This window comes from Danio aesculapii, chromosome 12, assembly GCF_903798145.1.
Source record: "Danio aesculapii chromosome 12, fDanAes4.1, whole genome shotgun sequence".
NCBI classification, from domain to species: Eukaryota; Metazoa; Chordata; class Actinopteri; order Cypriniformes; family Danionidae; genus Danio; species Danio aesculapii.
In genome coordinates this window covers 33309632-33321979 of record NC_079446.1, presented here as the reverse complement: position 1 = coordinate 33321979, position 12348 = coordinate 33309632, and the positions used below count along the sequence as shown (strand labels likewise).

General features: G+C 36.6%; 1 protein-coding gene across 2 annotated transcripts in view; it reads right to left on the bottom strand.

The window, feature by feature from the left end:
- Positions 1 to 2389: 2389 nt before the first annotated feature.
- The window catches only part of rnf157 (ring finger protein 157), a 33556-nt gene continuing 23597 nt past the window's right edge, over positions 2390 to 12348 (bottom strand). The window contains exons 16-20 of one of the 2 annotated variants that reach the window (XM_056470124.1): positions 10354 to 10419; positions 10219 to 10267; positions 8297 to 8416; positions 6095 to 6129; positions 4255 to 4339 (exon numbers count right to left, since the gene is read on the bottom strand). In XM_056470124.1, coding sequence (XP_056326099.1) covers positions 6095 to 6129; positions 8297 to 8416; positions 10219 to 10267; positions 10354 to 10419 — 270 coding nt within the window. In that variant the 3' untranslated portion in view covers positions 4255 to 4339. Of the gene's footprint in view, positions 4340 to 6094; positions 6130 to 8296; positions 8417 to 10218; positions 10268 to 10353; positions 10420 to 12348 lie in introns of both variants that reach the window. The other variant, XM_056470123.1, reaches the window with a different exon arrangement.

The following is a 12348-nucleotide window of genomic DNA, read 5'->3' as shown; positions in this document are numbered from 1 at the left end:
GACATTCTGCTGTAAAACATTCAATGCATGGCTATCTGTATTGCCTCCAGACAACAACGTGCTGTATTGCTTGTCTTGTGATTCAGTACCTGTTGCTTACAGGCTGTGTAAGTTCAGCGTGGAAGGGCTTGACATATAGTGCAAATGTAAAAGTGGAGGATTTCTATTTTCTGACTGCAACTACCATGCGCTTACCACATGCACCGCATATCTGCTGTCGAGGGAAAATCTACTAGTGCATGTGTAATGTATACAATCTCATTTGGAGAAATGTCACACCGTTCATATACTACAGTAAACAACACGTCGAACAGACTATTACAATGTTAACAAGACCTAAGCTAACATAAAAAAATACAAAATAAACATTTTCCACACAAAGGAAAAGCTTTGTTGGTTCTCAAAGTACAACAGACGTTTTAAAAGAGAGAAAATCACTATTTGATTGTACTGTGAATCCTTTTTTCTTTTCAGATCATCCAGACAAATGCTAATGAGTCATGAAAACGGGCTCAGGTGGGAACGATGGATAGTTCACCCAAAATATTTTACATTCTTTTCATTCATTTACCATCATGTCGTTCCAAACTTTTGACTTTTTTCTTCTGTGGAAGACAAAAAAATTCATTTGAAAATAATCTTTATAGTCGGTTGGTTGGAAATGTACAGGGGCTTGTGCAAAATGAAGAAAATGTCCCATAAATTCAAGATTGGGGAAAAAAGTAAAAGGTGCTCATGGCAAAATATGCCACCGTAATGGATTAAAATCCCCACAAATTGTAAAAATAATTAAGCCAGGACAACAACAAAATAAAAACATAACCCTTATTTCCTTTCACTTTTTCTTGTTTATTCAACTTTTGAAAACATCAGCTGCACTGACCTAAAATTATTTATCAGTAATACAAAAAAATAAAGTTGGGTTAATATAAGATTATTTATTAGTTTTCTGGAGCGGTGAACTACTCTGTAACAAAAAAAATTAAGTTGTGCCTACTGAACATTTTTTTGTCTGCAGAACTGGAATGTCTGAAGATGAGTAAACAAAAAAAACATACTGCTTATTTCCTATCACTTTCTGTCATGTACATTTTAGGTCAGCACAACTGATGTTTTTAAAAGTTGAGTACATGTTGGTGCCAATGTTGTAGTGGTTAGTGTGTCGACACATGACACTTCGGTGTTTATGGCAACCCGAGTTCAATTCCCACCTTAAGGTCCTATGCCGATCTTTCCCCTCTTTCCTCTTCCCATGCTTTGCTGTCTACTCTCTACTGTCCTATCAATTAAAGGTGAAAAAAGTTGAGTACATGACAGAAAGCGAAAGGAGAAAGGCATTATGTTTTTTCTTTGTTTGTTTTTTTTTCTTTGTTTTTTTTTGTTTACTCAACTTCAGACATTCCAGTTCTGCAGACAAAAAATGTTCAGTTGGCACAACTTCAAAAGTTTTGTTACAGAGTAGTTCACCTCTCTAGAAAACTAATAAATAATCTTGTTAACCCAACTTACATTTTTTTTTGTATTACTGACAAATCATTTCAGGTCAGTGCAGCTCAGTGCTTAATTTGTAAATTGCGAGGTCCCGAAACAGATCAGGGTAACAGATCCAGCATGTTACCAGAGGGGAGAGAGGTGCTGTTGCAGACGAAAGTGAAGAGGGGGGGGGGGGTGTTGTCACCGCGGACAAATGTAAAGAGGGTTCGGAAAGTTGTGGAAGAAAGTAAAGAGCAGGGCAAGGCAGGGGTGCTTGTGGGGAGGGGGATCGGTAAAATGAGGTGCCGGATCCAGATCCAGCTTGTTCCGGCACAAATTAAGCAAATTTGAACAAGAAAAAGCGAAAGGAAATAAGGATTATGTTTTTGTTGTTGGACTGATTTTTTTACAGTGAAATTGGGACAAAAATGTCACAATAATGTAATAAATACCTAAAATATTCAAGTTATAGTGGAAAAAGAAAACGCTTGAGGTAAAAATGCAACCAAAATTAACAAAATTTCTCACATTCGGGGGGATGATGCAAAAGTGCCAAAAAAGTGAACAAATTATGTACAAATTAAGATAATGGGGAACAAAATTTAGGGGCTTGTGGCAAAAATGTTTCCAAAATAAACTAAATGCTCCACAAATTCACAAGTTAACACACACTGCTTAGTGGGGCACGTAGGGGGCAAATATTGCCCAGAAATGTAAATGTTCACCTATGACCCTGATGGAGTCCAATGTCATTTTGGAATAAAAATGGGTTTTAAGGACGTCCAGATCCGATCACGTGATCAGAAATCAGACCCAGACTCGATCTGAATCTGACGTTACCTCCCGATCAGGACTCAAATTTATATATATATATATATATATATATATATACATACATACATACATACATATTCTCATTATTTTTAACATATCTACAGTTATGCAGTGGCACAGAGTTAGACCTCTTTCTTGGCTTCACACAGAAACAGCAACATGTGCTGCATGACATCACTTTGTTGCAGAGACGCTATTGGTTAAATTCCGACAAAGTAGAAGACAGAAGCAGGGGGTATTGTAAAGTTGATGACGACATTATTGCCAAAGCAAACTGTGAGATATGTCAACTTGGGATTGCCTGTCGGGTATTTTAAGTTGAGGTGTTTGTTTTTATATTAGTTCTTTTTTTTATATTTACTGTTGCACTAAAGTCCAAAAGTGAAGTATTTATGTTATTTATGACTTGATTGTTCAAGTTACCTCACAGAAGTGCTCTATTTGTTAACAGAGTTGTTGAATGCTAAAATTAAATGAATCAAATAGAAAATAAGGAACATCCTGGATCGGTTTCTTTGCTCTTCTTTATTTTTTTTATGTATTATAGAAGTAATAAAAATCAAATGTGTCAGACTCAAGGGCAAAAAATCTGATCGGGACATCCCTAATGAGATTATTAATTTGATTTATTTTAGAGGTGAACTATCCTTTTAAGTAGTTTCAAAGAAAACCCATGGTCAGAAAGAGATTTTCTTTAAATAAAATATCCAATAACGTATCAATGGTGCAACAGAGAGCAAAGTTCAAACACTATGAATTCGGTTTGGCAGAACTGATGAGAAACTGACAGTTTGATTGTTTTTTTTTTAAGTTTGTGGCACACGTCTCAAAAATCTTTCCATCATTTTCTCAATATAACGACTGCTAAGAAACACTTTCTGGACCCTATAGGAAAGTGCAACAATTTTCAAAAAGCAATACATAACAGAAATTTAGACCTGCCACATACGAGTCCAACAACGCTCTTCTGAAGGGCTGCTTCAACTTTGCTTCAAGCCTTGGTTACGAACTGACTAACTATCAGATATAGGCATACGCAAGATTGTACCATAGACATATCTTTTAAACAACGCACGAAAAGCTTAACAGTAGCACATACCATCAACAGTAGCGATCTGAGGCACAACCACTGATGCGAATTTTCCCATACCTCTTCATTTTCTACAAATGCTCGGTAGTAAGCAGTTCAGTAGCGTCTCCGTGGCCAGACGTGGTTAGGCAGCTCAGTAGCTTTGTGTCTTTGTAACATGCAGGGCTGTACATGAAGCTCCAAATGAGCTGCAGCAAACTGACAAGGGCAGAACTGTGAGCAAATATGTGGTATTGCTCTTGTGTTTATAACCGACAATTCTGAAAATTCCTCTCTCTGTATTCTTTTGAAACATCTGTCTTGGGTATTGTGGGTATAAATCAAGGAGTACAAGTTGAAATAGTCATACAAATGCTCAGTGACATTTCTGAGAAAAATACCAAGGGATGTTGAATCAGATCTGCAGGATTTAAGGATAAATTTGAAGGAGTTAAAAGTGCTTGCCAAAGTGTCAGAATGCATTTTGCACAGGCTTGAAATGAAATGCTCTCCTTGAGAAAAGCGATGTTTGGATCAAATGCTGAAGTTTTAGCGTGTCCTCATTTTGCAGGCTTTCATGAGGAGAGCTTGTTTGAGTCATCCCTTCATTTGCACACATGAGGGGGTGGAGCGTTGGCGTGAACACCAAAAGAGCACTAAAACATGACATCTAACACAATGGAGAAAGGAAACCACGCAATCAATCCTCCCTGGTTTGCTTTTAGGATGCGATCCATGAGTAAATTGGTGTGGGCACGAGTTTGGGCTTGAAGAAAGAGAAATTCTTCTTATGACTGGAGAAGGTCTGAGGATTTCACACAACTAAGGGTCCACGATTAGATTTGTTTTTGGGGTTTGCCGCCTCATTGGTGACCCCTTGCTCCTCCAGATTGATGTTGCTGGTGGATGCGTGGTGAGTCAAAGGATCCCCTCCGTGCCGATAGACATCGAGGTATAACAGACCTAACAGGGAGGCAGAACAAGTCCATGTAAGAAGATACAGACATAGAGAGAAATATATAGGGTGTGAAGGTAGGTGTCAAGGGTAAAATGATGGGATTGTGGAAATGGGGTTTAAACTGAGATATAAGAAAGTAAAATAATATCTCGATGGATATTTTCCACCAAATTTGAAGCTTTTCTTGGAGATCAATTTTAACTCTTTCCCCACCATTGATAAGATATCTTGTTTTAGGTATAGTATTATAAGGGAAGCTCCAGTGCATGTCTTGAATGAGTTACTGGACTTTTGGTTCTTCTGAGAGCGAAATATACAATTTTAAGAGTAAGTGTAGATCAGATTACTTATAGAAATGAAGAGTTATGCAACTTGCATTTGGCAAATGCATACACACACATATGCAAGCACACATACACAAACATACACTCACTGGCCACTTTATTAGGTAAACCTGTCCAAATTTCTAATTTGCCAATCACATGGCAGCGACTCAATGCATTTAGGCATGTAGACATGGTCAAGATGATCTGATGCAGTTCAAACCGAGCATCAGAATGGGCAAGAAAGGTGATTTAGGTGACTTTGAACGTGGCATGGTGGTTGGTGCCAGATGGACTGGTCTGACTATTTTAGAAACTGCTGATCTACTGAGATTTTCCCACACAACTATCTCTAGGGTATACAGAGAATGGTCCAAAAAAAGAGAAAACATCCAGTGAGCAACAGTAACTCAAATAACCACTCTTTACAACCGAGGTATGCAGAAAAGCATCTCTGAATGCACAACACGTCCAACCTTGAGGTGGATGGGCTACAGCAGGAGAAGACCACACCGGGCACACTTTGGGCCCATTAGTACCAATTGAGCATTGTGTCAAAGCCATAGCCTACCTGAGTATTGTTTCTGACCCTGTCCATAACTTTAAAACCAAATCTTCTGATGGCTACTTCCAGCGGGATAACCATGTTATAAGCCATGTTATAAAGCACGAATTATCTCAGACTGGTTTCTTAAACATGACAATGAGTTTACTGTACTCAAATGGCCTCCACAGTCACCAGATCTCAATACAATAAAGCACCTTTGGGATGTGGTGGAGTGGGAGATTCGCATCATGGATGTGCAGCTGACAAATCTGCAGCAACTGCGTGATGCTATCATGTCAATTTGGACTAAAATCTTTGAGGTAATGTTTCCAGCACCTTGTTAAATCTATGCCACAAAGGATTAAGGCAGTTCTGGAGGCAAAAAAGGGTCCAACCCGGTACTAGTAAGGTATACCTAATAAAGTGGCCAATGAGTGTACATGTGTGTAAATATCTTAAAAATTCACACATTAAGATACGATGTTGTTGTTGTTGTTTTTTTGAAAGCAGAGGTTTGGTTCTTTATTTTAATGTATAATATGGTCATATATCCCTAGCGGAACATATTTAGAGAGTAAAAATGCTGGTGATGTCTGGCAACTTTTAAAAAATGCTGGCAAGGAAAGAGTTAATATGCATTTCTTAATGAGTATGTTGGTTGGCCAAAATGTCAGTCATGCAAACCAAGCCATTTTTATCCATTGTTCTCCAAAATGGCCTGCATTGAATATTCATCATGCAACTTAGTAAATGGTTGAAAGGCTCTTTTAACCCCAAGAGGTCAAAAGGCAAATCTGTAAAGAATCCCACTGAAGGTAAAAGTGAATGGCATAAAGGCAGAAACTTCTTTGTGAATCCATGACCGCATTGCCTTTTAACTTACTCCATACCTATTCCTCAATGTGAACAGGACACGAGTCCTCATCTGTCCATTCCACAGACATCCAGGAAGATACAGAGAGAAAGAGAGAGAGACGGGAAATGATGGAAGGAAAAACAGAGACAGGAAAGAGAGAGAACACACATTTACAGCACATCAACAGAATTAACCAGGCATCCACAAAAAATGAGAGTCGGATTGAGAGAGAGGAGAAGCTCGGTGCTTATGAGAGAATAATGAGAGAGTATGGTGGTAGTCAGAGTCCTTTTTGGGAAAAAACAACAACTGCTCTCTTACTGGAAACCTTTATCTTTAATCAGGAGGGTGTTCAAATTTCAAGTGGCCATTCAAGTAAGGGTTTTTCTCCCTGTAAGTACAAGACTTGAATGGGCACATGAATTAAAGTGACCACAAACAGAATATGGACATGCATGCAGCACTTAAAAACTATTATTATATTATATTATATTATATTATATTATATTATATTATATTATATTATATTATATTATATTATATTATATTATATTATATTATATTATATTATATTATATTATATTATATAAACTTCCATTAAAAAATTAGGATATTAATCAAAATTATCTTTTTCTATTTTTAAAACAGAATAAGTTTAATAGGAATTTTTTTAAAGAGCCCCTATTGTGCATAAAAAAGGTCATATTTTGGTTTTGGGGGTCTCCAACAACAGGCTGATATGCATGCAAGGTTAAAAAACACTTTCATTGTTTTATAGTATGCATTTTTTTTTTACCAAATTATCCCAATGACCCCCATATGATTCATTCAGTGATTCATTTGTTCCCAAGCCCCTCCTTAGCACGATGCACGATGCACGAAGTTCCTGTCAAGCTTTGACAAAGTCTCATTACATCAATAGTCTTTTCTGATCCTTCATTTAACAAAGGGCAGATGAATCCCCCTTTGTAAGCATGTAGATTGCTAAAGCACTCGTCAGAAAAATGACTGAAATATATATGATATATATATATGAGAATATAATGCTGAGGGATTTTTGCAAAAATAAACTTTAACCACTGACTCTTCACAGCCACAACTTTGGGTGGGGAAATAACACTAACTTTCCCTCACACTTCAGAGCACATGTGACATGATTCACCCAGGATCTGCTACTGTGTTTGTACTGTAATGAGACTTTACACTGTTTGTCTTTGTCCTTTTTTTTCTACTGAGTTTTTGGGCGGGGCTAGAGGTTAAAATTTTCCAGGGTTTGCGTGTGCAACAAATGGGCGGGGCTTGACTTCCATTTCGACGTCACGCTAGCATGGCTAAAGACTCGTTACAGCGCCGATTCATTCGAACCACTATGAGTCGACTCTTTTATAGATGAATCAATAGTTTTAAACACGGTGCACTTTTAGATTTAAGCCTTAGCTTGATATTTCACTTCACTTAGTGCTGTGTTACACACTGCATGGAAGGTCATTTTAAAAAACCCATAATAGGGGCTCTTTAAACAACATTTAAAACGAACAACAATAATAAATGTATATTAATAATAAATCAATAGACACATTTTATATAATTAATTAATATAAACTGAATAACATAATATATTAAATATAAAAATTGATAATATAAAAATAAACTCATCCAGTATAATGATCTTCAGACACATTTAAGTGAGGCTTATGTCTCCAAATTCTTATGGTGCAACTGTATGTTTTTGACTACATAGGACTCAAGATGAATAGAAATATGATGATGATTAGTAGTGTAAGATGCATATTTTAATATCACACATCTCATATGAAAAGCTTCATTTAGTTCTTCCAGAGAGAATGCTTTCTCTGAATGACATGATCCAAACCTCAAGGATTAACAGAAAACGCTGGCAAAAAAAGGGGGAGGGTGAGCATAAAAATGAAGGGATGAACTTAGAAATGAAAGGAGAAGACGCAAAGCTACTTTGAGCTGGCAGACACTGAACATGAACTTAGCCGTTAGTATGACCCGGAGAGATAGAAACAAGTCATACACGATATAAACTCACACATACACATAAACACACACAAAAGAAGAGGAGGTGGGGGAGGATAAAGGGCATTGCCGTTCTACCAATTTATGCTACACAAAAGGGGGGTCAAGGTAAGGACGTGCATGAAGCAGAGAAAGCCAATAGAGTTGCTGTTTTGGAAATCAGAAAGTCCATGTTCGAGAGGTTGCCACTCACCAGCGAATCGGCCGTCAGGAGGCTGCTCATTGTCCAGGCCTGTCATACAGTGGGTGTCAGACCGCCCCTGATTGTTATTTTCAAACTCTGGACAAGGCGCCTCGCTCCTCCTGCGCCCACCTGCAAGCGAGGTCAGAGGTCAAACAAGAGCAGCCGAGGCAGGGCAGGGCAGAGCAGCGAGTGAGGGGTTGGGGGGTGATAACGATGGGGCGCAGGATGCTGCTCGCCAGCCATTTTGGGATGGCTGTGGTTGATGGATGCACACGTACTTAATGTGAAAGCGGAGCGGATGCGATCAGCACGTGCACAACAACACTCATTTCCTCACATTGGTAAGACCATACAACGCATTGGATAAGAACAAAAAAATGCGTATGCAAAAGGGGGACTGGTTATAATTAAAAGCAAAACCTCAACTGCTTGTATTAAACTACTTAGTAGCTCAAAGAATGCATTTGTTTTAAAACTAAAATCAATGATAGAATATTTGTACAGTGGAGATCAAAATGACCATTGTTCTGCATGAAAATTGCTGGATGATTGGATGATACGAACAGTGAAGGAACTGCAGTTAAATGCTTATTGTCTATTGAAATTTTTGGGTGACTTGATGGAGTTTAGAATGACCATTTAGAATGGTCAGCTTTTCTTGCTATGGCTGAAAGCTTCCTCTGGAACAGTGATCCTCAACCCCTGGGCTGCGGACTGGTAGCGGTCTGTAGATCAATTGATATCGGGCCACACAAAAAATCATTAATTATTTCCGTTTTATTTACTATCTGAGTCTGAATTATCTTTTTTTTTGAAGAATCTTCATTCATTCATTCATTTTCTTTTCGGCTAAGTCCTTTTATTAATCTAGGGTCGCCACAATTTAGCCTACCCAATTCACCTATAGCGCATGTCTTTGGACTGTGGAGAAAACCGGAGCACCAGCAGGAAACCCACACAAACACAGGGAGAACATGCAAACTCCACACAGAAATGCTAACTGACCCAGCCAAGGCTTGAACCAGCAACCTTCTCTCTGCTGTGAGGCGATCGTGCTACCCACTGCACCACCGTGAAGGGAATTACCACCAAGTCTATAATTTTGATCAAAATTTTGTTTCTTTCAAATATCTCATTCAAATAAGCAGTGACCTCTTAATTTTGATCTCCACTCTACTAAAATTCAGAAGCCAAATGTGCTTGTATGTAGGCTGATTCAACAAAACATGAAAATCGAACTACATTCGCCTCAAATGAGTCATGTGATAAATATATTTGTTGTAAATGGCCTCTTTGGCCCACCTGCAAACACAAGTTATTCATCAGGCAGGAGTGTAGGCAGGTTGAATAAAGTGCCACCTACATCGCAGAGGGTTTTTTCTCCTTAATCTAATGTTATATTGAATGTTCCTTTCCTCCACTAAATAAAAATGAAAAAGGTATTTGATCTCACAGTTTTGACTTTTTTAACATGCAATTGCAAATTACAAAGTCAGAATTGTGAGACGTAAATATATATATATATATATATATATATATATATATATATATATATATATATATATATATATATATATATATATATATATATATATATATATATATATATATAAGAAAATACCTTTTGCTCCTCTGAATAGGACTTTATAACTCACATTTGCAATCTTACAATTCTGAGGAAAGAAGCCAGAATTGTCAGTAGAAACTTCTTAGTTGTGAGAGTAAAAATGCCAATTCTGAACATTTTCTAGCAATTCTGACTTTAATTCTTACAATACACACATTTCTTAATTACTAGCAAACGCATGTTCATATGGAACTCTGAAATATTCAGAATTGTGAGATGGAAAGTTACATTTCCTTTTTATTTTTTATTCAGTGATGGAAATTGGCTTCCATAAACTACAGGCAATAGCTAAGGTTACAATTACCATGTTCTTTGGTAGGAGATGCGCAATCTTCCTCAGTCACATCATTTCCCTAAGGATGGAAATACAGAGCTGAATAAATGATCAATCTCAAACAAATCTCTAGGTTTAAGATGGTCGATTGTTTCAATGTTTCACCTCTGAATCCTGTTCTTCAAGAATGGCAGCCACAAAGTTATGCGCTTTTCCATCATTAGGGATATCCTGCAGACATATGTAAATATGGTCTCTGTAAGACATACAATTACTTGCACAAACAGCTCTTCAATTATTCAGTGTTTTTTGCAATTGTGATAAATATAGCTCTAGCAAGATTATGATAGTAATATACTGATTTTTGACCAATTGTTTACCATGATTTATCGCTTTTTTAATTTTTTTAAACAGTACAACATTTCTAAGCAAAGCAGAGCACGTTCAATTTCTTTATTAGGCTAAGAATTTTTTATTTAACATAAGATACCTCCATTTAGGGACATTTTATGAAGAATTGTAAATTAAAAAAATGAAATTAATCTTAAAATATGCATATGAATCTAATTTAATTTAGTGAACACAACAATTTTGTCTTTACTTTAGGATGTAATTTTTTATTATTATAATTTTAAGATAGAACTGATGCTCAAATGACTGCAAATGAAGTTCAATAAAAAAAATAATAAAACCTAACCCTAATCCAATATTTCAACTCCACAAACAAATGCAACATTTATTTAAAAAAAAGAAAATAGAAGAAACAGTTCAATAGAAAACAACTTAAATTTACTGTGTTTTCTGAAATACGTCAGTTTATTTCATCCGAAACCCACTGCAACATTTATACTTGCAACTTTTCACTGCAAATCAATATCAAGCAAGCAAAACATGCACAAAGCGCCATATCAGTATAGCATAGCGCATGCTCCTTCTTTCAGTTCACTTTAAATATTTGCTAGGGCTTGATTTGTTATGTTTTCTTCCTGGTGTAAACTACAGTTTATATACAGTCTTACATAATAACTGTATTAACTTATTTTCAAGACAAAAAAATATAGCAAACTTTTGCAAACTGGTATAAACAATCACTTACATAGTATTTTTCCTACTATTGAAGTCAATTGCTACCAGTTTCTAAATGTTTTCAAAATATCTCCTTTTGTGCTCAACAGAAGAAAGAGATGCATATAGGTTTGTAACCACTTTAGGGTGAATAAATAGTGAATAAATACATATTTTAGGCTTAATAACCCTATAAAACATAACAACCAGGCATGGAAGTTTCTTAGACTTATATTTCAGTATGTTCATATACTTCCGACTAAAACAGAATATTGAATAGGGGGCGGAGCTTTCTTTTGCGTATCATTATCTTGTAGCCAACAGTAAAAAGGCTGTGGTTAAGGATATTGATATACAGTTGCTATGGAAGCCCTCAAGTTGACGTCAACAAAACGACCGCCACTCTAATGGTGAAAGAAAATGTTCAGACTTTCATTAAAGATTACCAAAACAAACATTCTTTTAAAGTGGATTAACTAGCATGCTTCAAATTCCACCTTAAAGCCACAATTAAATCAAAATTTACTCTTCTTATTTTAATATGCATATAGTAGTGCTTGCTTGTTATAAACTATGTATCTGTGCACTTCATCATTTTGTCAAAAATAATGGTGTCACTTTATTTTAACAGTCCCTTTAACGTATTTTGTTGAATTTAGGTTACATTGCATCTACATGCCAACTAATTCTCAATAGATTATAAGTAGACTGTTACGTTGGGGTTAGGGATAGGGTTAGTGTAAGTTGACATGTTCTTGCTAAGTTTCTCATAGTCAGTTAAATGTCTGTTGAAGGGGCGGTATCAGCAGATATTAAGCAGACAGCTTATTAATGTTCAAATGAGAAGTAATTGGCATGTAGTTTCAATGCAACTTTTAGTCAACAAAATGTGCAATAGGACCATCCAAATAAAGTCTTCTGATCACATGAAATGCCTTTCAGAAGGGGTTATCAGGGCATGTCTCATTTTGGCAAGGCTTTTATCCATTCGTCAGTCTCTTATAATTTCATTTTGTTAGCCCATCAACACCAGTCTTCCAAAAATCCCAACAGTCATGCATCCAAATCCAAATCATTGACCGCCCTAAATTTTTT